This window comes from Aquarana catesbeiana, linkage group LG08 (genome assembly GCF_042186555.1).
Source record: "Aquarana catesbeiana isolate 2022-GZ linkage group LG08, ASM4218655v1, whole genome shotgun sequence".
In the NCBI taxonomy this organism is placed as follows: domain Eukaryota; kingdom Metazoa; phylum Chordata; class Amphibia; order Anura; family Ranidae; genus Aquarana; species Aquarana catesbeiana.
The window spans coordinates 275,660,216-275,686,524 of record NC_133331.1 but is presented as its reverse complement, the minus strand read 5'-3'; the positions used below and the strand labels follow the sequence as shown (position 1 = coordinate 275,686,524).

The window sequence follows — 26,309 nt, the reverse complement described above, 5'->3', positions numbered from 1 at the left end:
CAATTAAAAACATGACATTAAAATATCAGATACCAAAGAAAGGATGAATTGCATAATACAATCTAAAAAAACAAACAACTAGGATCAAAGAAATGTATTGAAGTGAAAGCAATGAGAAACCGATTGGGGGGCATGTTAAAAACACTGCTGGTGCTGTGTAGACCAAAAACCTGGACATACAAGAGGTTCCATCCAGCACCAGATCAGACACACTCCCAGGATATCCGGCAGTTTTCTGCCAATATGCTTGTTTACATTGTACCCTTGTGAGTACCGCTTTTTATTAAACATTTTGAGTCTTACTGCACTTAGAGTGGTGCCTTTGTTTTACCCCCAGAAAGTTTTTTATTACAGTGGTTTACTACCGCTTTAAGCAAGTGCCAAGACTATTTGCTACTATTGGAACATTGGAGCCTAGGATATTTATTTCAGGTACTTATATAGCACTGTCAATTTACGCAGCGCTTTACATATACATTGTACATTCACATCAGTCCCTACCCTCAAGGAGCTTACAATCTAAGGTCCCTAACTCACATTCATACATACTAGGGACAAATTAGACAGAATCCAATTAACCTACCAGCATGTCTTTGGAGTGTGCGAGGAAACCAGAGTACCCGGAGGAAACCCACACAGGCACAGGGAGAACATGCAAACTCCAGGCAGGTAGTGTCGTGGTTGGGATTCGAACCAGCGACCCTTCTTACTGCTAGGCGAAAGTGCTATCCACTACACCACTGTGCCGCCCATATTGAAAATGCTATGACTGTCTCAATGATAGATGGCCATGAGCTGTACTGTTTGTTATGATGTGATGCTTGTTATGTTTCTTCCCAGAATTTTTTACAGATATGTTTTTTTTAAGGTTTATTTATTGCAGCTTTCCTGACCAAGAGGATAATGAACAAAAAAGCAGAGACAAATCCAGCATCTCCAATCTTTTTACATCCCATTGTGGAATAAAAACACTTGTGTAAGTATAATGGAGAACATGGGATAAAGGTGGATGTAGGTTCTTATGTAGAGTACTTAGAATACTTGGCTCAGGGCAACTCTATATATATTTATATATATTTATATTACACTGCCATCTAGTGGAGAGAGTGCTAATCTCTCCATTTAGATGCTTTAGTGCTTATTAAGATTATAACACAATAATACATTATACAACATGCTCTACAATACAATTTAAAAAATATATAATCACATACATGTGTGTGTGTGTGTGTGTGTGTGTGTGTATATATATATATATATATATATATATATATATATATATATATATATATATATATATATGCAGAACTATATGAATTTTCTAATTCAATCATACTTGATTTGATTGTAGCCGTATTAGTGCAATTCAATTCAATCATAATCATGAATAAATAGATTTTATAAAGAATGATAACTAATCAATATATAGAGATAAATATGAATATAAATAAATAGTGCAAATGCATAGAATAATAAATAGGAGTAAAAATAGATATAAAAATTTGGATAATAAATGTGAATATATATATAGTTGTGCTCATAAGTTTACATACCCTGGCAGAATTTCTTGGCCATTTTTCGGAGAATATGAATGATAACACAAAAACATTTTTTTTCACTCATGGTTAGTGTTTGGAAGCCAATTATTATCAATCAACTGTGTTTACTCTTTATAAATCATAATCACGACAGAAACTACCCAAATGACCCTGATCAAAAGTTTACATACCCTGGTGATTTTGGCCTGATAACATGCACACAAGTTGACACAAAGGGGTTTTAATGGCTATTAAAGGTACCCATCCTCACCTGTGATCTGTTTGCTTGTAATTAGTGTGTGTGTGTGTATAAAAGGTCAGTGAGTTTGTGGACTCCTGACAGACCCTTGCATCTTTCATCCAGTGCTGCACTGATGTTTCTGGATTCTGAGTCATGGGGAAAGCAAAAGAATTGTCAAAGGATCTGCGGGAAAAGGTAGTTGAACTGTATAAAACAGGAAAGGGATATAAAAAGATATCCAATGAATTGAGAATGCCAATCAGCAGTGTTCAAACTCTAATCAAGAAGTGGAAAATGAGGGGTTCTGTTGAAACCAAACCACGGTCAGGTAGACCAACTAAGGTTTTAGCTAGGAAAATTGTTCGGGATACAAAGAACCCACAAATAACTTCAGGTGAAATACAGGACTCTCTCTCTCTCTGAAAACATGTGGTGTGGCTGTTTCAAGATGCACAATAAGGAGGCACTTGAAGAAAGATGGGCTGCATGGTCGAGTCACCAGAAGAAAGCCATTACTGCGCAAATGCCACAAAGTATCCCGCTTACAATATGCCAAACAGCACAGAGACAAGCCTCAAACCTTCTGGCACAAAGTCATTTGGAGTGATAAGACCAAAATTGAGTTTTTTGGCCACAACCATAAATGCTACATTTGGAGAGGCGTCAACAAGGCCGATGATGAAAGGTACACCATTCCTACTGTGAAACACGGAGGTGGACAGCTGATGCTTTGAGTTACAAAGGCACAGGAAATTTGGTCAAAATTAATGATAAGATGAATGTAGTATATTATCAAAAAAATACCGGAGGAACATTTGCATTCATCAGCCAGGAAGCTGCGCATGGGACGTACTTGGACATTCCAACATGACAATGATCCAAAACACAAGGTCAAATCGACCTGTCATTGGCTACAGCAGAATAAAGTGAAGGTTCTGGAGTGGTCATCTCAGTCTCCTGACCTCAATATCATTGAGCCACTCTGGGGAGATCTCAAATGTGCAGTACATGCAAGATAGCCCAATAATTTACAGGAACTGGAGGCTTTTTGCCAAGAGGAATGGGCAGCTTTACCATCTGAGAAGATAAAGAGCCTCATCCACAAATACCACAAAAGACTTCAAGCTGTCATTGATAAATACACGGTTTTAAGAACTGGGGTATGTAAACTTTTGATCAGGGTAGTTTCTGTTGGGATTATGATTTTAAAAAAGTAAACACAGTTGATTGATAACAAATGGCTTCAGCCAAACACTAACCATAAGTGAAAGAAAAGTTTTTGTGTTATCATTCATATTCTCTGAAAAATGGCAGAGAAATCATAAATTCTGCCAGGGTATGTAAACTTATGAGCACTATATATATATATTTTTTCAAACTGTTATATATTATAAGATTGACTAAAATATTAAAAATATAAAATATAAAAATAAAAGATATATATATATATATATATATATATATATATATATATATATATATATATATATATATCTTTTATTTTTATATTTTATATTTTTAATATTTTAATTAATCTTATAATATATAACAGTTTGAAAAAACTCAGCTGTATAGCTAGGGATAGGGCTATGGATGGCACTAACGGGCGGACAAGTTAGAGCTGCTAGGATAGTGAAAGGATAGGAGCAGTCTGTCTGTACACCTATTTGCTCCTAAGTAGGTGGTATAGCTGTGCGGCTATAGGTTCAGATCTAGATAAATAGTACAGCATATTATAAAAAATGTATGGAAAAAGTGGATGAGGAATAAAACAAACTGTAGATGGCAATCATATGTGTTTTACAATGTATATGGTCCAATATGAATACTTATCAATGTGACTAGGTGGTTACTTACTCCTAGAGGGAACCGCCCACCACCCAAGCCATCATATATTTGTTCCATCATGAACAGACAGAAATGTGTATTACCACCTGAGGAAAAGAATAGAGAAGTATATAAAAGCCAAAAACCAAAGACTCATAAAATGGTAGACGCTTCTAATTCTTCGTTAATCCCCCCAGGCGAAAGGGTATCTAAAGAGTAGATCCAGAAAGTTTCACGTTTGCAGAGTCTATGAAATCTCTCAGCTTCTGAGAGATTTTTAAGCATCTGCTCTATAATCCATACCTCTAGGCCTGTGGTGGATTTGTTGTGGTGTTCAAAAAAGTGGCGGGGGGACACTGTGTTTGTCTTTACCTTCTTCCACCTTTCTCCAAAGCTCACCAAATCTTTGTCGGAGTGGACGGATGGTGCGTCCTACGTAAAGTAGGCTGCAAGGACAACTCAGACAATACACCACATGGTCAGAGTAACAATTATAGAAATCATCAAGCTTATATGATTTTCTCTTCGTGGAAAAAATGTTTTTTGCTATGTTGGATGAAAGCACAAGTCTGATGCCCCGTACACACGGTCGGATTTTCCGATGGAAAATGTCCGATCGCAGCGTGTTGTCGGAAATTCCGACCGTGTGTGGGCTCCATCTGACATTTTCCATCGGATTTTCCGACACACAAAGTTGGAGAGCAGGAGATAAAATTTTCCGACAACAAAATCCGTTGTCGGAAATTCCGATCGTGTGTACACAAATCCAACGGACAAAATGCCACGCATGCTCAGAATAAATAAAGAGATGAAAGCTATTGGCCACTGCCCCGTTTATAGTCCCGACGTACGTGTTTTACGTCACCGCGTTTAGAACGATCGGATTTTCCGACAACTTTGTGTGACCGTGTGTATGCAAGACAAGTTTGAGCCAACATCCGTCGGAAAAAATCCTAGGATTTTGTTGTCGGAATGTTCGAACAAAGTCCGACCGTGTGTACGGGGCATTACAAAGTAATTTTTTGCATTGGAACATGCCCTGTAGAGGTAGTCTCGTACAGTTGCGCCGGAGTCGGCAAAACTGTCCTTTTGAGATGTTGTTTGTCCATTTTCCATAGTGACAGCTTTTGTAATATAATAACGAATTTCCGGCTGTGGGTTTATAATAATTTCCGGTGTGAATGTCATCTTTGATGTGATATAATTCCAAGTCAAGGAACGCGAGTTTTTCAAAATCAAGGACATGGGTAAAAGATAAATCATGCGGGTTATCATTGCAATGTTTTAGAAAATCACAGATGATATCATTTGGGCCATCCCACCATTGGGTTTTTCATTTTTTGCTAAATCAATAAAAAAACAACAACTTTTTAGTAGTTTGTTATAAAATTTTGGAAACATGTCATTTTTCTCCTTCACTTATGTGCACTGATGAGTTTGCACTGATGGGCACTGATAGGCTGCACTGATGAGGCAGCACTGGTGGGCACTAATGAGGAGGCACTGATAGGTGGAACTGATGGGCACTGATAGGTGGCATTGATGGGCTGCACTAATGGGCACTGATTGGCAGTACTGGTGGGAACTGCTTGACAGCATTGGTGGGCACACATTAGCAGCACAGGTGGGCACCTATTGGCAGCACTGGTGAGCACTATTTGGACTGCACTGATAATCAGGACACAGATAATCAGTGCCCTGATTATCAGTGTACATGTCCCTTTTAGAGAAGCCATTTATTGGCTCTCTTTTGCTCGCCTCATGTTGTCAGCATGAGGAAAGGAGTGCTGATAACTGGCTTTTAGTTACATCAGTAATCAGCTGTGATTGGACACAGCTGACCACATAGTAAAGAGATGCTGATTGGCTCTTTACCTCAATCTGTGATCAGCAGTGTCCTCCAGACACTGTGATCACAGAGTGCGCCACCTGCGCCCAGTGTTCCTCCACCCCAAACTCACTCATCAATGTCTTTATGGACCTTGCTTTGTGCACTGGTCCAAATCATTTTGTGGAGGGGGAATTATGGTGTGGGGTTGTTTTTCAGGGGTTGGGCTTGACCCCTTAGTTCCAGTGAATGGCTCTCTTAAGGCGTCAGCATACCAAGACATTTTTCACAATTTCATGCTCCCAACTTCATGGGAACAGTTTGGGGGTGGCCCCTTCCTGTTCCAACATGACTGCACACCAGTGCAAAAAACAAGGTCCATAAAGACATGGATGAGCGAGTTTGGGTGGAGGAACTTGACTGGTCTGCACAAAGTCCTGACCTCAACTCAATAGAACACCTTTGGGATGAATTAGAGCGGAGACTTCGAGCCAGGCCTTCTTGTCCAATATCAGTGCCTGACCTCACAAATGTCCTCCTGGAAGAATGGTCAAACATTCCCATAGACACACTCCTAAACATTGTGGACAGCCTTCCCAGAAGAGTTGAAGTTGTTATAGCTGCAAAGGGTGGACCAACTCAATATTAAACCCTATGGACTAACACTGGGATGTCATTCAAGTTCATGTGTGTGTAAAAGCGGGTGTCCCAGTACTTTTGGTGATATAGTGTATGTATAAAAAGTTAATTAATAAAAATAAAGTGTAATTGTATTGCTGCATACCACTGTTTTTTGGGTTCATCTGCTCACCGATGGCTGTCTTCTTCTCTTTAGGATGAGGAAATGTGGTCTGACCTCATCATGTTGTGAAGAACTCCTCTCTGTTATCTCCACAAATCGATCGCTGATCAGAATTGACCTGTCAGGGAATAACCTACTTGACTCTGGAATAAATATTTTGTATGTGGCACTGAGACGTCGGAGCTGCACCATACAAGAGCTGAAGTGAGAATTATTTTGTTACTGAAACAAAACCTGTGCTGCAATTGTGACCATGGTAGTTGTGTTGCTGTCTCTGGGGTCAGTGCTTTCAAAACCACAGACCAAGTACAAGCATATGGACAGTTAAAGCAGAACTTTACCCATAACAACTTGATAAAACAAATGTTCTTTAGCAAGGAACATACATTCCACATTAATAATTATGAAATATTATCAAAATGAGTGTATGAAGTAAATGACGTTAATTTTAGTGGATGACTGCGACAACCTTTAACCAGATCCTACCGAAAAAATACCTATAACAGTGAATATTAATTTACATCCTATAGTATGAATTCAGTAATAATAAAATAATATAGTAAACTAGAAATTTAAGCCATGAAAAAACTGTGAACTATATATACAGAAAAAACAAAAAACAAAACAAAAGATTCAGTGTATCCAAAAAGTATATAGAGAAAATATATATACTGTATATATAGAGTAAAGAAAGTCCCCATGCTCTTCTTCAAAAATGGGTGATTAAACCCTCCTGAACAAATCACTATGCCGTGTTTAAACTTCCACCAAATCCGTGACGCACTACCACCTTCCAAAATGGGCACTCACCAGAGATCAATATTAAAAAAGCCTGGATCAGCCACTCCTCATCAGAATGTATTTTTTGCATCCGGTATCTCAGTAATCATTCCATGATATTTCCACTTAATGAGTATCTTAAAAACTCATAGGAAACAAACGACCTTCATTGCGCAACATTCTTGTACTTTATTTAGTTAAAAATATATATAAAATATTGCACTCACAAGTATGGTGCTTAAAGACCGGCATTGAGTACTTCCAGCGATCTATTTAGGGCCTGTGCTCGCCGGTCCGTGTATAGGAACCAGTGTGCGTTTCAAGCTTCATTCTCATGCGGGTCCAGGACAGGAGGTGACGTTGGTGGTACCCAGAAGCCTCTACGCGTTTCGCATCCAATCATGCGTCTTCAGGAAGCTTTATGGCCGTTTGTTTCCTATGAGTTTTTAAGATACCCATTAAGTGGAAACATCATGGAATGAATACTGAGATACCGGTTGGAAAACCCAGACATACTCTGATAAATTCTGATGAGGAGTGGCTGATCCAGGCTTTTTTAATAATGATCTCTGGTGAGTGCCCATTTTGGAAGGTGGTAGTGCGTCACGGATTTGGTGGAAGTTTAAACACGGCATCGTGATTTGTTCAGGAGGGTTTAATCACCCATTTTTGAAGAAGAGCATGGGGACTTTCTTTACTGTATATATATATATATATATATATATATATATATACTTTTTGGATCCACTGAATCTTCTGTTTTGTTCTTTGTTTTTTTCTGCATATATAGTTCACAGTTTTTTTCATGGCTTAAATTTCTATTTTATATTATTTTTATTTTTACCAAATTCATACTATAGGATGTACAGTGGGGACGGAAAGTATTCAGCACCCCTTAAATTTTTCACTCTCTGTTATATTGTAGCCATTTGCTAAAATCATTTAAGTTCATTTTTTTCCTCATTAATGTACACACAGCACCCCATATTGACAGAAAAACACAGAATTGTTGACATTTTTGCAGATTTATTAAAAAAGAAAAACTGAAATATCAGACCCTTTGCTGTGACACTCATATATTTAACTCAGGTGCTGTCCATTTCTTCTGATCATCAGCTGTGTTTGATTATACCGATTGGACTTGATTAGGAAAGCCACACACCTGTCTATATAAGACCTAACAGCTCACAGTGCATGAGAATCATGAGGTCAAAGGAACTGCCTGAAGAGCTCAGAGACAGAATTGTGGCAAGGCACAGATCTGGCCAAGGTTACAAAAAACGTCTGCTGCACTTAAGGTTCCTGAGAGCACAGTGGTCTCCATAATCCTTAAATGGAAGACGTTTGGGACGACCAGAACCCTTCCTAGAGCTGGCCGTCTGACCAAACTGAGCTATCAGGGGAGAAGAGCCTTGGTGGGAGAGGTAAAGAAGAACCCAAAGATCACTGTGGCTGAGCTCCAGAGATGCATTCGGGGGATGGGAGAAAGTTGTAGAAAGTCAACCATCACTGCAGCCCTCCACCAGTCGGGGCTTTATGGCAGAGTGGCCCGACGGAAGCCTCTCCTCAGTGCAAGACACATGAAAGCCCTCATGGAGTTTGCTAAAAAAACACCCGAAGGACTCCAAGATGGTGAGAAATAAGATTCTCTGGTCTGATGAGACCAAGATAGAACTTTTGGCCTTAAATCTAAGTGGTATGTATGGAGAAAAACAGGCACTGCTCATCACCTTCCAATACAGTCCCAACAGTGAAGCATGGTGGTGGCAGCATCATGCTGTGGGGGTGTTTTTCAGCTGCAGGGACAGGACGACTGGTTGCTATCAAAGGAAAGATGAATGCGGCCAAGTGCAGGGATATCCTGGACGAAAACCTTCTTCAGAGTGCTCAGGACCTCAGACTGGGCCGAAGGTTTACCTTCCAACAAGACAATGACCCTAAGCACACAGCTAAAATAATGAAAGAGTGGCTTCACAACAACTCCGTGACTGTTCTTGAATGGCCCAGCCAGAGCCCTGACTTAAACCCAATTGAGCATCTCTTGAGAGACCTAAAAATGGCCGTCCACCAATGTTTACCATCCAACCTGACAGAACTGGAGAGGATCTGCAAGGAGGAATGGCAGAGGATCCCCAAATCCAGGTGTGAAAAACTTGTTGCATCTTTCCCAAAAAGACTCATGGCTGTATTAAATCAAAAGGGTGCTTCTACTAAATACTGAGCAAAGGGTCTGAATACTTAGGACCATGTGATATTTCAGTTTTTCTTTTTTAATAAATCTGCAAAAATGTCAACAATTCTGTGTTTTTCTGTCAATATGGGGTGTTGTGTGTACATTAATGAGGGAAAAAAATGAACTTAAATGATTTTAGCAAATGGCTGCAATATAACAAAGAGTGAAAAATTTAAGGGGGTCTGAATACTTTCCGTCCCACTTTAAATTAATATTCACTGTTATTGGTATTTTTTGGGTGCCATTTGGTTAAAGGTTGGGGCAGTCATCCACTAAAATAACGTATTGCACATCCCATACCATTGGTAGGGAATTTATGATTGCGGCAGACCCAGCACACAAATTTAAACAAACACACTCATTTACTAGTTAATTTAATTTTGCGCCGGAGACACAAACTTACATATGAAGTAAATTGCCTGCAGCATAGCTCCTGTTTCTTTTTGCTGAAGGCTGCCATTTTGCTGAAGCCCAGAGTTCCTGAACATCAGTAAATCATAAAACGGAAGTAAACCCATCCATTTAACAGTTTCAAAAAACAGTTACATTCATGGAATGCCAGGACTGATAGCTGTCACATTTGCTTGTGGCCTCAACCAAACTGTCAAACCAGCAAATGGCTGATGTCATAACTGATCACATGTGCAGCACCATGACAGTTGCAGATCAAACAGAAGCAGCTTCCTTGGCTATAAAGGATAGGAGGGCTTCATTCTGCCTTAAGGCTGTCAGCAGATCGGCCTCAATAAACTCAGCAGTGACTAAAAATGCCTAAAATTGGGAGCAACTGAGCATGTGCAGAGCGGGGTGAGACAGTGTATTGCTGGATTTTAAACAGTATACACCGTTATTTGCAAAAAGGCAAAAAGTGGCCAGCCTGAAGTCACCTAGCAGGACCTAATTTTCTGACTAAAGTTCTACTTTAACCGCTTAAGGACCTCCCCACGTACATATACTGCAGCAGGGAGGCCCTTTAGTGCAAAATCACGTACCTGTACGTGATTCCTTGGATCAGCTCTGGGGCGCGCACGTGCCGTCGGAGCTGCACTCTCGCTGTGAATGGACTGCTGCCGTATGCTGGTTAGGGGAATGACAGAACGGCAGTCTGCCTATGTAAACAAGGCAGACCATCATTTTGTCAGCGAGGGAGAGAGAGATCTGTGATTCCTGCTAATCAGGAACACGGATGCATCTCTTCCTCCAGTCAGTCCATCCCCCACACAGTAAGAAAGCACACCCAGGGAACACAGATAACCCTTTGATTGCCCCTGATGTTAACCCCTTCCCTGCCAGTGTCATTTATACAGTGACAGTGCATTTTTATTAGCACTGATCACTGTATTGGTGTCACTGATCCCCAAAAAGTGTCAGTGTCAGATTTGTCCACCGCAGTCCCGCTAAAAATCCCCAGCAAAAACAAAACAAAAGAAATAAAAATCCATAAATCTATCCCATAGTTTGTAGACGCTATAACTTTTGCAAAAACCAATCAATATACGCTTCTTGGGATTTTTTTTTTTACCAAAAACATGTAACAGAAGACATATTGGCCTAAATTGATGAAAAAATTAGATTTTTTAAAAAAATTTTATTGGATATGTTATATATCAGAAAGTAAGAAATATTGTTTTTTTTTCCAAAATTGTCTCTTTTTGTTTATATCGCAAAAAATAAAAACCGCAGAGGTGATCAAATACCACCAAAAGAAAGCTCTATTTGTGGGAAAAAAAGGACACAAAGTTTATTTGGGTACAGTGTCGCACGACCGCGCAATTGTCCGTTACATTTGCGCAGTGCTGTATTGCAAAAAGTGGCCTGGTCATGGGGGGGGGTAAAACCTTTCCGCAGTGCTGTATTGCAAAAAATGGCCTGGTCATGAGGGGGGGGGGTAAAACCTTTCCGGAGCTGATGTGGTTAAGTCAAAGTAAATTCAGAATCCCCTGAACTGCAGACCTGTTCTGAGTTAATGGCAATTAATCTATTGAAGCCTTTGGATCAGCATGACAGTCGGGTAACCTGCATTTTTAGAAGGAGAGAACAGCAATGTAACCCTCCCTATATTTTACAGCAACACAGAGGGAAGACATAAAAGATAAGATTATTTTTGAGCACAAACCCTGAGAACACTACTTAAATGAGTTAAAACCAGACTACATCAGATCTATGACTACACCAGATTATGTAATTTATGTAAACTTAACATAAAGTGTATATAAAGACAAATCTTTATTTGTCACTTTTGGAAAGGCAAGATGGGTTACTGTAGAACCACTGTCATTTTATTCTCTCTGTGTTCCGGTGTGTGATTTCTTTTTTTCACCAAATTTTTATTGAAAGTATGCGTAACACAACAGGTAAGTGCAAAATCACGGACGCAGCTGCAGTGGCAAGTATATAGAAAAAAACAGAGTGAACAGATTACATAGTAGGTTTGTGCAGAGAAATGTACAAAACTTATATGAGATAACAAGGCCTGTTACGATTGACAATATGCATACGGTACATAGGGAATCATTAGGCATGTATTCTGTCAGTTATTGGTCATAGATAACACGGAAGGGTGGAGGGATGATAGATTCGGTGTCTAAGTTCGGGTGTGGGGACCCTCCATCTAGGTATAGCATGCTAAAAAAAAAAAGTGTGGATAAGCCGGGGGAGGGGCAAGAAAAGTGGGTGCCGGGAGATCCTGGAAGGGTGTCTCTGGCTGTGTCCCTGTACTGAAGTGTTATGCTAATGCTAAATCAGGGTAGGGAAGGAGGGGGGATGAGGTAGACTGAAAAGGGGAAATTTGGGGAGGGGTATCGCGGTGTTCTCGATTTCCTACCGCAGCTTTCGGGGACCATTCAAGATATGGCTCTTTTATATTCATCTGTCGTAGTAAAGTGTATCCAGCAGGACCGCGATTTACAATATTTAGAGGGTGTGTCCTTTGCTTGATGTATCAGTTCCTCCATTTCCACGTTTTTTTGTATTCGTCTGAACCATTCAGTCGTAGACAGTGGTTCTGGGGAGTGCCATTTGGCTGGGATGCACATTTCTGCCGCATTAATCATATGCATGGCTAGGGAGCAGAGGTAGGCCATTTTCGGGATTGTGGAGTGGTGTAGCAAAAACTGGGCTGGTGAGTAGTCTAGCTTGTAAGTGGTTATTTGGTTGGTGAGTTGGTGGACCTCCTTCCAGAAAGGTTGTAGTTTCTGACATGTCCACCAGATATGGAGAAGTGAGCCTATGTCTGTCTCACATCTCCAGCAATGTGGAGGAGGGAGGGGTAGATGTGTTGTAATCTAAGGGGGGGTCCTATACCATCTTGAAAATCTTTTGAAGGCGTTCTCTTGTGTGTGAACATTAACCGTTCCCTTGTGCATACATGTGTATATGTTTTCCCATTCTTGGTTCGTTAGGTCAATGGAGAGTTCCCGTTCCCATTTGTGGCTAGCCCAGTTAAGTTTGGGGTTCTGATCAGAAAATAGTAGCGTGTAGGTGTGGGAAATCAGGTGATTTAGGGGTTCAGTTCTCAGACAGAGTGATTTAAAGGGGGTGATTTGTCTGGACCATTCCATTCCACGCTATGGGTAAGTCAGGGTAGAGAAGGAGGGGGGATGAGGTAGACTGAAAAGGGGAAATTTGGGGAGGGGTATCTCGGTGTTTTAATAATACCTGTTAATTTTGCCATTGAAAGTCGTTGATCAGACAACCATGCTCTTGCCATTTCTCCTAGATTTGCTCCTATGTTGTCATTCTATCACATGGCTTGCAATTGATACCATAAGCTGTCTTTAAACAAATATTATACAGGCATTGTCACCATTAGGAAACCTGCACTGAGAAATGCCCTGCGGCCATCACTGGAGTGCAATGAATAATTAGGACAAAAATGAAAACAAGTATTTTATATAAAAAAAATAGCAATTGTTTATGAAACACAATACTTTAGAAAAGTACAGTGCATTCATAAAGTTTTCAGAGCCCTTTCACTTTTTTCAGTTTTGTTATGTTGCAGCCTGCTACTTGCAGCACCTTTGACAGCAATTACAGCCTTGAGTACTTTTGGCATAGGTATGCGCAGCCTATTGCATTAGGGTGTGCACCCCAAAGCTCAAACACATATGTGTACATGTGCATGTGTATATATACTAACGGTGTCAGTAGAGCAATAGACGGTGTCAGTAGAGCAATAGACGGTGTCCGTAGAGCAATAGATGGTGTCAGTAGGGCATAGTTTGGTGTCAGTAGTTTTTATAATTTTTTAAAATTCTTTTTACAATTTTTTAGGAACCCCATTAGGAGGCTTTGGTGAAATATCAGGGGTCTAAACAGGGGGAATCTGCACCACACGAGGTGATTAGGGTGTGCCCAGGCACACCTGGCACACCCTGTGCGCACGCCTATGACTTTTGGGTATGACGCGACAAGCTTTGCACACTTGGATTGGAGGATTTCTGGATTCTTCTTTGCAAGTCCTCTCAAGCTCAGTCAGGTTGGATGGGAACCATTGATGGACAGCCAATTTCAGGTCTCTCCAGAGATGTTTAATAGGGTTCAAGTCATGTTGTCTTTGCTGTGTGCTTAGGATCGTTGTCATGTTGGAAGGTAAACCTTCGGCCCAGTCTGAGGTCCTGAGCACTGTGGAACAGGTTTTCATTGAGAATATCTCTGTACATTGCTCCATTCAGCCATCCCTCAACTCTGATCAGTCTCCCAGTCCCTGCTGCTAAAAAACACCCCCACAGCATGAAGCTGCCACCACCATGCTTCACTGTTGAGATGGTATTGGGTAGGTGACGAGCGGTGCCTGATTTCCTCCAGATATAAAGTTTAGAAATTAGGGTAAACAGATCAATCTGGGTTTCATCAGACCAGAGAGTCTTGTTTCTCACAGTCTGAGTCCTTCAGGTGCTTTTTTGCAAACTCCAAGCAGACTTTCATGTGTTTTGCACTGAGAAGCTTCCATCTAGCCACTCTGCCATAAAGCCCAGATCAGTGGATGGATGCAGTGATGGTTGTCCGTCTGGAACTTTGCCCCATCTCCATACAGGATCGCTGTAGCTCAGTCAGTGACCACCGAGTTCTTGGTCATCTCTCTTACTAAGGCCCTTCTCCCCCGATTGTTGGTTTTGCCAAACTTCTTCAATTTGGGAATTTTGGAGGCCACTGTACTCTTGGGAACCTTCAGTGCAGCAGATTTTGCTTGTAGCCTTCCCCAGATCTGTGCATTGCAATAATCTAATAGTCTCTGACCTCGGCAGGCAGTTAAGTTGACCTCATTGCTTTTGCTCTGATACAGTATGCATTGTCAGCTGTGAGGCGTTTTATTGAGAGGTGTGTGCCTTTCCATATCATGTCAAATCAATCTATGTAATTTACCACAGGTGGATTCCAATCAAGGTGTAGAAACATCTCAGCAACGATCAAGAGAAATGGGAGGCACCTGAGCTACATTTTAAGTGTTTTTGGAAAGGGTCTGAATACTTACGCCAATGTGATATTTCAGTCTTTACTTTTTGATACATTTGCAAACATTTCTAAAATTCTGTTTTCACTTTGTCATTATGGGGTACTGAGTGTAGATTAATGAGAAAAATTAATTTAAACAACTGTAGCATCAGGCTGCATCATAACAAAATTGAAAAAGTGAAGGGGGTCTGAGGGCTTTATGAATGCACAGTAAATGTTATTCGTTTGGGTTCACATATACTTTACATTTTCTTAAGGTTGGAGAAATGTGGTCTCACATCCTCCTCCTGTGGCTACCTCTGCTCAGTTATCAGAAACCCATCTCTGATCACCCTGGATCTGTCACGTAATGACCTGCAGGACCCTGGAATAAAATGTCTATGCCGAGCACTTGGACATAATCGTTGCAGCTTGCAAAATCTAAGGTAAGATTTATGTTACGTTACATACAGGAAGATCCCAATGAACTGGGGTTTCTATGTATAACATTTATATTCCAAAATAAAGTTAGTTGGTCCAAGCATTACACTGTCACTGATGGAGGAATTACATTTTCCTTGTCATGGCTCACTAATACAACCACTAGTGTAAAAAAGCCCTTTGTCTCTGGCTAGCACCCAACTCACAGCTTCCTTGTCTCATTTGTCCTGCTTACTGGCTGTCTGCTACACTGATTGTATCCTGGATTCCAACCTCAGCTTGGACTCTGATCCTTCTGCCTGCACTGAACCCTGCTGCTCTGCTGTTATCCAGTCCATCTAAAGGTTCTGGCTACTGGTTTCCTTTCAGGTAACATTTGTAAGACCTTTCTTTTTGCTTCTCCTCAGCTCTTAAGGGAGCAAGAGAGCAAAAAGAAGCTACCCTGTGTAAGCTCTGAGTAGTTCCAATTGGATCTTGCATAGTGATGAGGACTCTCTGTCTGCCCCATGACAGTACTAAGCAATTCACATATATAGTTACATACAGTAGTTAGTCTGGTTGAAAAAAAGACACAAGTCCATCTAGTTCAACTAATAGAAGGGGGGGGGGGATTATACAACCCAATATACACAATCCTATACCCACAGTTGATCCAGAGGAAGGCAAAAAAACCCAGAAAAGCATCATCCAATTTGCAACAAATTCTTTCCGGATTACCCAAGACACAATTGAATAATCCGTGGATCAACTTTACCTATAAATGTTATTATCCAGTTATATTATGCACATTTAGGAAAGACTCCAGGCCTTTTTTTAAAGCAAGCTACTGAGTAGCTCTTGAGATAGTCAATTCCACATTTTCACAGCTTTACTGTGAAGAAACCTTTACGTATTTGGAGATTAAATCTCTTTTCCTTTAGATGTAAAGAGTGCCCCTTGTCCTCTGTGATGATCTTAAAGTGAATCACCAAGCACCAAGGTTGTCATTTGAAGGAAGTCATATGCTGCTCCATACCTGAAGGTACTAAGTAATTTCTTATGTAATAATGAGTGGGTTGAAAATGGCACCTAGTATAACATTTTAAAACATAGTTGCCCCTTTAAGAAAGTGTAAACACTAAACCGTATAAAAAATCAAATGTAAAGGTGTTGGCACTAAAAACATCAAGGTGAATAATACAAATTTGGTGTGAACAGTATTAAGAAAAAGCAAGTAGTGATTGAAAGCCAATAAATATATAAAGTCCAAGGTGACAATCCCAACACCATAAATAAATAAATGTGGATCTTCTGGTTTGACGTCCCTTAAAAAAACTTCACGACGAGTGTTCATGAGGTAGAAGGCATCTCACCAAAGGTGTCTGATCACTTTTTACAGTGGGTCAAAATGCGCTCTGATTGAATGGACCAGAGGAATCCTAGGTAGGTATCTCTCCGCTGTGTAACCCCCTCCAGATGGCAGCTGAGGATAAGGGAACAGACTCCACCAAGGACACACAAAAAGAACTCTTATGGTGTAGTAAGTTTTAATAAAAAATGTTTAAAAAGATAACAAAAGATTTTGCACTCACGTGTGACTGTGCTATGCCCATTACTAAGGTGTGTACAGCATGTGCAGGTGGATATATCGGAATCGTGGCAGCGTGCGATCCGCGCCTTGTTCTGGATATACCAAAAGGATGTCACATAGAGGACCCTGAAGCGACGAGTTGCTCTTCTACGTATGTTTCACTGTACTGGCGTCATCAGGAAGTGACAAACTGCTATTTTCTGTTTGCTTTTATAATGCACAAAAGGGTGCGATTGGCTAGGCTCCCCAAACATGGAGATTGAGGACAAAAAAAGGAATCTACCTCATTCCCGGAAATCATCTGCCTATGCCCCACACACCTAATAAACAATTGCAACTAACAATGATAGCTATAGATTCATAAAAACCGCTAGTTAAAAATAAAACTAATTTAAAATGACATAATTATCTAATATAAAATATCCCCCATCACAAACATGGTTTCCTAGATTGGGTATACCATGTGTGGACAAAACACTCTCTGGCTCCCTGTAGCGGGGGAATAAAATACTATAGATAGGCCCCGGGGATATAGAGGCTGGAGCCTCTATATCCACCGGGTCTCCATTTGGGAGACTCCCTTAGTCATATCTTGACCCCTCCAATAGTGATGGACTTTGTCTATCCCCCAAAATCTAAGTAGAGAGGGGTCTCGGTTATGCACTAGTCTGAAGTGGTTGGAGACCCTGTGCTTTTTAAACCCTTTTTTGATGTTATCTACGTGTTCTCCGACCCTTTTGGCCAAGGTCCTGGTAGTTCGACCTATCTATTGAAGATTGCAAGGGCACATGAGAAGATATAAGACATATCTACTGTCACAGGTAATGAGTTGTTTAAAGCAGAGCTCCACCTTAAAAAAAAATATTAAAAGCCAGCAACTACAAATACTGCAGCTGCTGACTTTTAATAAATGGACACTTACCTGTCCCAGGGTCCAGCGATGTCGGCAGCCGAAGCCGATCGATCTCTCGGCTGCCATCCTCGGTCAGGGAATCAGGAAGTGAAGCATTGCTGCTTCACTGCCCGGTTCCCTTCTGCGCATGCGCGAGTCAAGCTGCGCGTCTTCACTGGTCCCCATTGTGTTGTGGGAACTGTGTGTTTCCCAGAACACAACAGGAGGGGGGGCGGGCATTTGCGGCTAGGTATTCCCGGAAGTAGGTGCAGATACCTGTATTATACAGGTATCTGCAGCCCACTCCCCCCTGAAAGGTGCCAATTGTGGCACCGGAGGGGAGGAGGAATCTGATGAGTGCAAGTTCCACTTTAGGGTGGAACTCCGCTTTAATATCATACTCCCTATCTGTGACCAACGAAGAGAATGTATCTGTTTTCCTGGTTCTATCTCTCACTGTTTTACATGCTTTGCAACTTCTACATTTATAAAAACCTGTGCAGTCCAAAAAAGTAAGGATTTTTTGGGGGGGATGGGTGACGTTTTTTGGCCAACATCACCCTAAGTCCCGGTGCTCTTCTGTAAATGAATGTAGGTTTTGGTGGAAGAATTTTTAAAGTGTGACCTCTCAATAATATAGGCCACCATTTCTGGATGGCTTGTTCTACTTCCCAATACTGTGAATTAAATCCTGTAACAAATGCAAGATTAAACTGATCTCCTCCTTGATCCCTAGCTTTGGTGCCAATAGGGTGTTTCTATCCATCTGTCCCACCTGTTCCCTAGTGTTAAGCAGTTGTTCTTTGCTATAACCTTTTTACAGGGATCTACCTATCAACATGTCTGTTTGGGCTTGATAATCTGCTCTATTTCCGTTTTATTCTTAAAAACTGTCCTTTTGGTATTGCTCTTACTCAGTTGGGATGATGGCAACTTCGGGTCGAGATGTACCCATTGCGATCAGTTTCTTTAAAAAATATACCAGTCCCCAGGGAGTTCCCTGACTTAAAAATGTCTAAATCCAGAAACTGTATGAACGACTTATGCCAAGAGCTGGTGAATTTGATGCTATACTTGTTCGCATTCATATAGATCAGGAACTCTTCTAGTCCCTCCTGTGACCCCTCCCAGATGATAAATATATCATCTATGTACCTTGTGTACATTTTAAGTTGTGGCCACTGATTAGAAAAGATTTTTTCCTCCTCCCACTTGTTCAAAAAGTTATTGGCGATACTGGGGGCATATCTAGCCCCTACACCTTTAATTTGGTTAAGGATCTCCCCTGAATACCAAAAATAGTTATTCATCATAGCCATTTTTTAAATTTCCACCAGATAATTTATTTGTGTAGTTGTCAATTTTGAATATTTGTTAAGAGCCCATAGCGTGGAATCCAAAGCATGCTGTTGTTTGATATTGGTGTAGATGAATTCCACATCTACTGTAGCCAGCAATGTGTGTTCCCCTACCTCTACATCCTTTATTGCATTGATGAGTTGCCTACTATCTTTTCGAAAAGCTTTACCTTGTGTGGAAAAAGGCTGTAAAAAAGTATCTATGTATCTCCCTAATCTCGAATAGAGAGAACCTATCCCACTGACTATGGGCCTCACTGGTGGGGTGTTCTTATTTTTGTGAATCTTTGGGACTTGATAGATCACTGGGATTTTTGGGAGCTTTTGGAAGGAGATATTTGGCCTCTTTTTTTTCAATATTCCTATCTTGGACTCTTTGTCAATCAATTGGCTAAGTGCAGATTTTAACTTGATAGTGGGATCCCCCGATATTTATTTGTAAGTGGATGGGTCCTGGAGAATTCTCTGCATTTCTGCAGTATATGCCTCTTGAGTAAGGATCACCAATCCCCCCCCCCCCCCCCCCCTTTATCTGCAGGTTTAATCACTATCTCTTTATTTTGTTCTATTTGCCTGATAGCCTCTCTAATTTGTTTCATATTTCTTTTATTTTTGAATTTGATATCTTGACTTTCCTCCTTTACCATATGTTTAAAAACTTCAATAAACTGGTGGGAAGAACCTTTAGAGTTAAAAGCCGATTTATTTTGTAGTCCTGTATGAGAGTAAGTAGATTGAATAGCTGTATCAGTTCTACTTGAATGCTCCTCAAAGAACTTTTTTACATAAAGCTAGCTAGCAAATTTTTCCAAATCAATATACGTTTCAAACTTGTCCAGAAATTTAACAGGGGCAAATTTCAAACCTTCACTTAAGACTAAGAGCTCTTCCTGTGAGAAAGAGAAAGAGAATATGCCTTTCATTAGGTTATTCCCATACACCCATCTTATTAGAAGGGAGGATCCTCCCCTTTGGCTTTTTGGGGTGATACTTCACCAAGAACCCCCCGCTATAGTATACCAGTTCATATTTGTTATGCCCCACTTAGGGACCAGTCACCTATGACCCCGCACACACCAGGTCATTATGGGAACCAATTCCCATTTAGACCACCCAGAGGAAATTTTAGGGGAAACCCTAGAGGTAGAGGAAGGGGAAGAGGAAGACACTATAATAGACCTTATCACTCACAAGGGGGGGAATGGAGGGAATTGAAGGAACCATTCAAAATTGCCCCAATGGATTACCAACAAAGGGGAGGTTACCAACAACCCAACTGAAGGGGGAGCCATGCACACCCCGAACCTGCTACCCGCCCTCAAGGAGGACACGGAGGAGGGGATGCAGAAGGGCTAGACAAAAAAAGAAAAAGAGAGATCTAATAAAAGGCATATTCAACCTTACTGAGATCTCTTTCTCACAGGAAGAGCTCTTAGTCTTAAGTGAAGGTTTGAAATTTGCCCCTGTTAAATTTCTGGACAAGTTTGAAACGTATATTGATTTGGAAAAATTTGCTAGGAAGCTTAATGTAAAAAAGTTATGGTACAGGAGGACATTCAAGATATCAGATTCAAAAAGAAAAGAAATATGAAACAAATTAGAGAGGCTATCAAGCAAATAGAACAAAATAAGGGGATAGTGATTAGACCTGCATATAAGGGGGGGGGGGGGGGGTTGGTGATCCTTACTCAAGAGGCATATACTGCAAAAATGCAGAGAATTCTCCAGGACCCATCCACTTACAAAAAATTATCGGGAGATCCCACTATCAAGCTAAAATCTGCTAAAAAGTTCCCAAAATCCCAGTGATCTATCAGGTCCCAAAGATTTACAAAAATAAGAACACCCCACCAGGTAGGCCCATAGTCAGTGGGATAGGTTCTCTCTATTCCAGATTAGGGGAATACATAGATACTTTTTTACAGCCTTTTTCCACACAAGGTAAAGCTTATCTAAAAGATAGTAGGCAACTCATCAATGCAATAAAGGATGTAGAGGTAGGAGAACACACATTGCTGGCTACAGTAGCTGTGGAATCCCTCTACACAAATATCAAACAACAGCATGCTTTGGATGCCACCCTATGGGCTCTTAACAAATATTCAAAATTCACCACTACACAAATAAATTATCTGGTGGAAACTTTAAAAATGGCTATGATGAATAACTATTTTTGGTATTCAGGGAAGTTCCTTAACCAAATTAAAGATGTTACGATTGGGGCTAGATATGCCCCCAGTATCGCCAATATCTTTTTGAACAAGTGGGAAAAAATCTTTTCTAATCAGTGGCCACAACATAGGGAAGTAGAACAAGCCATCCGGAAATGGTGGCCTATATTATTGAAAAAAATTCTTCCACCAAAACCTAAATTTATTTACAGAAGAGCACCGGGACTTAGGGTGATGTTGGCCAAAAATATCACCCATCCCCCCCCCCAAAAAACTTCAGTTTTTTGGACCGTATAGGTTTTTATAAATGTAGAATGTGCAAGGCATGTAAAACAGTGAGAGATATAACCAGGAAAACAGATAAATTCTCTTCGGTGGTCACAGGTAGGGATGAGCTTCGTGTTCGAGTCGAACCCATGTTCGACTCGAACATCGTCTGTTCGCCGAATTGCGAACGATATGGGCCGTTCGCGCCAGATTCGTGTGGCGCGTCACGGCCAATAATTCACTGCGGCATCGCAGTGCATTGCTGGCTGATGATTGGCCAAGCATGCACTATGACCCGCATGCTTGGCCAATCACAGCGCCGTCTGAACAGAGAGCCGTAATTGGCCAAAGCCAAGGAGGCTTTGGCCAATTATGGCTCAGGGGATTTAGCACACGCCCCACACTATATAAGGCCGCCTGCACAGCGGCCCTGTGTAGTGTGTGTTCCGGCATTCATAGATAGAGAGAGAGAGAGACAGACAGTGTCATTTGATTTGAGTTGATAGATTAGGCAGAACAGTCAGTCAGTTAGCTGCACTTACAGTGTATTGTGTATATATATGCACCCCAGGTGTTGCATATATATATATATATATATATATATATATATATATATATATATATATATATACATACACACTGTATTCAGTTTAGCTAGATCCGTTCCTGTTATCTTCTTACTGACAGGCAGGCTTGTCTTGTTACAGTATTTACAGCTACCTGAAGAAAATTGCTGGTGTTCTTTTGATCCTATTAGTACCACAGTCAGGCAGCTAGACTATTTACAGTTAGTGCAGTGCATCCTGCTCACAGTGTTCAGCTAAAACTACAAGTTAGTGGGGTACGTCCACCTCACAGTGTTCAGCTAAACCTACAAGTTAGTGTGGTGCGTCCACCTCACAGTGTTCAGCTAAACCTACAAGTTAGTGCGGTGCGTCCTGCTCACAGTGTTCAGCTAAAACTACAAGTTAGTGTGGTGCGTCCACCTCACAGTGTTCAGCTAAACCTAGAAGTTAGTGCGGTGCATCCTGCTCACAGTGTTCAGCTAAAACTACAAGTTAGTGCTGTGCGTCCTGCTCACAGTGTTCAGCTAAACTTACAAGTTAGTGTAGTGAGACCTCTGCACAGTGTTCATCTAAAGCTACAAGTTAGTGCAGTGCGTCCTGCTCACAGTGTTCAGCTAGATCCGTTCCTGTTATCTTCTTACTGACAGGCAGGCTTGTCTTGTTACAGTATTTACAGCTACCTGAAGAAAATTGCTGGTGTTCTTTTGATCCTATTACTACCACAGTCAGGCAGCTAGACTATTTACAGTTAGTGCAGTGCGTCCTGCTCACAGTGTTCAGCTAAACCTACAAGTTAGTGTGGTGCGTCCACCTCACAGTGTTCAGCTAAACCTACAAGTTAGTGCAGTGCGTCCTGCTCACAGTGTACGGCTAAACCTACAAGTTAGTGCTGTGCATCCTGCTCACAGTGTTCAGCTAAAACTACAAGTTAGTGTGGTGCGTCCACCTCACAGTGTTCAGCTAAAACTACAAGTTAGTGCGGTGCGTCCACCTCACAGTGTTCAGCTAAACCTACAAGTTAGTGCGGTGCGTCCTCCTCACAGTGTCCAGCTAAACCTACAAGTTATTTTTTTGCGAGCTCTGCACAGTGTTCAGCTAAAGCTACCTGTAGAAGGTTGGTGGTGTTTTCCTGATCCTATCACTACCGCAGGCAGCTAAAAAAGCTACAAGTTATTTTTTTGCGAGCTCTGCACAGTGTTCAGCTAAAGCTACCTGTAGAAGGTTGGTGGTGTTCTCATACTACAGGCAGGCAGTTGATTTTGCTAGCTGCAGTATCAGTATATATATATATATATATATATATATTTCAGCTTAGTGGAGCTACAGGCCATTAGTATGTCTGGAAGGCCAAGAAGGAGAGGCAGACAGTCATAAGCCAATAAGAAAGGGCAAGCAGGCTCTTTGTCTAGTGCTGGTCGTGGAGACGGTGCATCCTCATCAGCACGTGGCCGTGGGACACGCTTGGCCTTTTTTTCGGCAGCTGGCCGTGTTGAGCCGCAACATGCGGAAGACTTGGTCGAGTGGATGACCAAGCCGTCCTCATCCTCCTTATCCTCTCTCACCCATGCCCAGGGTACTTTGTCTGGCAAAGCAGCGGCCTCTTCCCTTGGCTCAATGTCATCAGTGACTCCTTCCCTAGCCCCACCATGTCCTCCTGAGGAGTCCCTCGAACTGTTTGACCACAGTGTTGGGTACATGCTCCAGGAGGATGCCCAGCGTTTGGAAGGCTCTGATGATGATACTGAGCTCGATGAAGGCAGTAACGTGAGCACGTACACAGGGGGTGCCCAAGAAGGACAGCAATCTGGCAGTCATGCTCCCCCTGCTGCAGCATACTGCCAGGTTTGCTCCAGTGATGAGGAGGGAGGGGATGATGAGGTCACTGACTCAACGTGGGTGCCTGATAGGAGAGAGGAGGAGGAGGCGGCACATCACCAACGAGGCAGGATGCCCTCCAGGGGCCAGCCTAAGGGCACCACCTTGACTGCATCACACCCCAAAGCTCCACATGTGCAGGGCGCTGCAGTCTCTGCGCGTTAGTCAAAAAGTTCTTTGGTGTGGGCCTTTTTTGAGACGAGTGCATCAGATCGCACCGCTGCTATTTGCAACATATGTCTCAAGCGTATCCCGCGTGGCCAAAACATCTCCCGCTTGGGTACCACATGCTTGACCAGACATATGTTGACCTGCCATGCAGTTCGTTGGCAAGCGTATCTAAAAGACCCACACCAAAGAACAAAGAGGACCTCTCCTTGCTCCTCATCAGCTGAGATCTCCAACCCCACTATACCTTCAGTCCTCTCTGAGACCTGCACTGAGAGGAATGAAGGTGTAGAATTAGGTGTGTCACAGCCAAGTACTTGTGGGCAATCTGCTTTTGGTACACCGACGTCAGATTGTACCAGGCAAATTTCCCTGCCCCAGCTGCTGCACCGCCGAAAGAAGTTTGCTCCCAGCCATTCACGTGCCCAGCTTTTGAATGCTAGCTTGGCAAAATTGCTAGCACTTCAACTGCTGCCTTTTCAATTGGTAGACTCTGCCCCCTTCCGTGAGTTTGTGGAATGTGCGGTTCCTCAGTGGCAGGTACCCAAACGCCACTTTTTCTCACGGAAGGCGATTCCGGCTCTCTACCGGCATGTGGAAGGCAATGTCCATGCCTCGCTGGACAGGGCGGTCAGCGGTAAGGTGCATATTACTGCTGACTCATGGTCCAGCAGGCATGGACAGGGACGTTACCTAAGTTTCACGGTGCATTGGGTGACTCTGCTGGCAGCTGGGAAGGATGCAGGACAAGGTGCAGTAGTGTTGGAGGTTGTTCCGCCACCACGCCTCCAAAATGCTAATGATTGTGACACACCTCTCTCCTCCACCCCCTCCTCTTCTTCTTCCTCCATGGCCTCTTCCTGTGCTTTGTCCTCGGAACCAGCGGTGCTCCGTAGCCGTTCAAGGGGCTACGCGAGTACGCAGGCCAAAAGATGCCATGCGGTGCTTGAGCTGGTGTGCTTGGGGGACAGGAGCCACACTGGGGCAGAGGTTCTGTCAGCTCTGCAGGGGCAGGTTCAGAGGTGGTTGACGCCACGCCAACTTAAGGCAGGAATGGTGGTTTGTGACAATGGCACCAACCTCCTCTCTGCCCTCCGACAGGGACAAATGACCCATGTGCCCTGTTTGGCTCACGTCCTTAACTTGGTGGTGCAGCGGTTCTTGGGCAGGTACCCGGGCTTACAGGATGTCCTGAGGCAGGCCAGGAAAGTCTGTGTGCATTTCCGCCGGTCATATAATGCCAGTGCTCGGCTGACGGACCTCCAAAAGGAGTTTAACCTGCCCAAGACCCGCCTAATCTGTGACGTGCCCACCAGGTGGAACTTAACGTTGGCCATGCTGCAGCGGCTGCACACGCAGCAGAGGGCCATCAATTAGTACCTGTGTGACTATGGCACCAGGACAGGGTCAGGGGAGCTTGGTTTTTTTCCCCACGCCAGTGGGCCATGATCAGGGATACATGCACTGTCCTGTCACCATTTGAGGAGGCCACGAGGATGGTGAGCAGTGACAGTGCATGCATCAGTGACACTGTCCCCCTTGTCCACCTGTTGGAGCACACGCTGCGTGGAATAATGGACAGGGCACTTGAGGCAGAACAGAGGCAGGAAGAGGAGGACTTCCTTAGCTCTCAAGGCCCCCTTTATCCAGACAGTGTTCCTGCGTGCCCGCCGATCACACAGGAAGAGGAGGAGGAGGAGGAGGAGGAGGAAGATTGTGTCAGTATGGAGGTGGAGCCTGGCACTCAGCATCAGCAGCAGTCTTTAAGGGATCAGTCCCAAGAAACACATGGACTTGGCTGGGATGAGGTGGCTGCGGACCATGTCGTCCTTAATGACCCAGAGGACTCCGGACCGAATGCCTCAGCAAACCTACGCTGCATGGCCTCCCTGATCCTGCAAAGCCTGCGTAAGGATCCTCGTATTCGTGGTATCAAGGAGAAGGACCAATACTGGCTGGCAACCCTCCTTGATCCACATTACAAGGGTAAGGTTGCGGACCTTATCTTGCCATCGCAGAGGGAGCAGAGGATGAAACATCTTCAGGAGGCCTTGCAGAAAGGTCTGTGCAACGCGTTCCCAGAGACTGGGAGGTTACAAACTCCTGTTTCTGGACAACGTGTTGCTGAGGCTTCGGTCAGTCAAAGAAGGAGCGGTGGAGAAGGTGGCCGTCTGACCGATGCGTTCAGACAATTTTTTGGTCCGCAGCCCCAAGGTATGATCGGTTCCAGCAACCATCGCCAGCGTCTGTTTTACATGGTGCAGGAATACCTAGGGGCAAGATCTGACTTGGACACCTTTCCCACCGAAAATCCTCTGG

At 42.6% G+C, this 26,309-nt stretch overlaps 1 protein-coding gene across 1 annotated transcript in view; it reads left to right on the top strand.

Annotated features, from left to right (window-relative positions):
• LOC141106501 (NACHT, LRR and PYD domains-containing protein 3-like) overlaps window positions 1-26,309 on the top strand; it is a 114,418-nt gene that overhangs the window by 55,690 nt on the left and 32,419 nt on the right. The window contains exons 7-9 of the mRNA XM_073597314.1: window positions 869-976; window positions 6,270-6,440; window positions 14,961-15,128. Of these exons, the coding sequence (XP_073453415.1) occupies window positions 869-976; window positions 6,270-6,440; window positions 14,961-15,128 (447 nt within the window). The remainder of the gene's footprint in view (window positions 1-868; window positions 977-6,269; window positions 6,441-14,960; window positions 15,129-26,309) is intronic.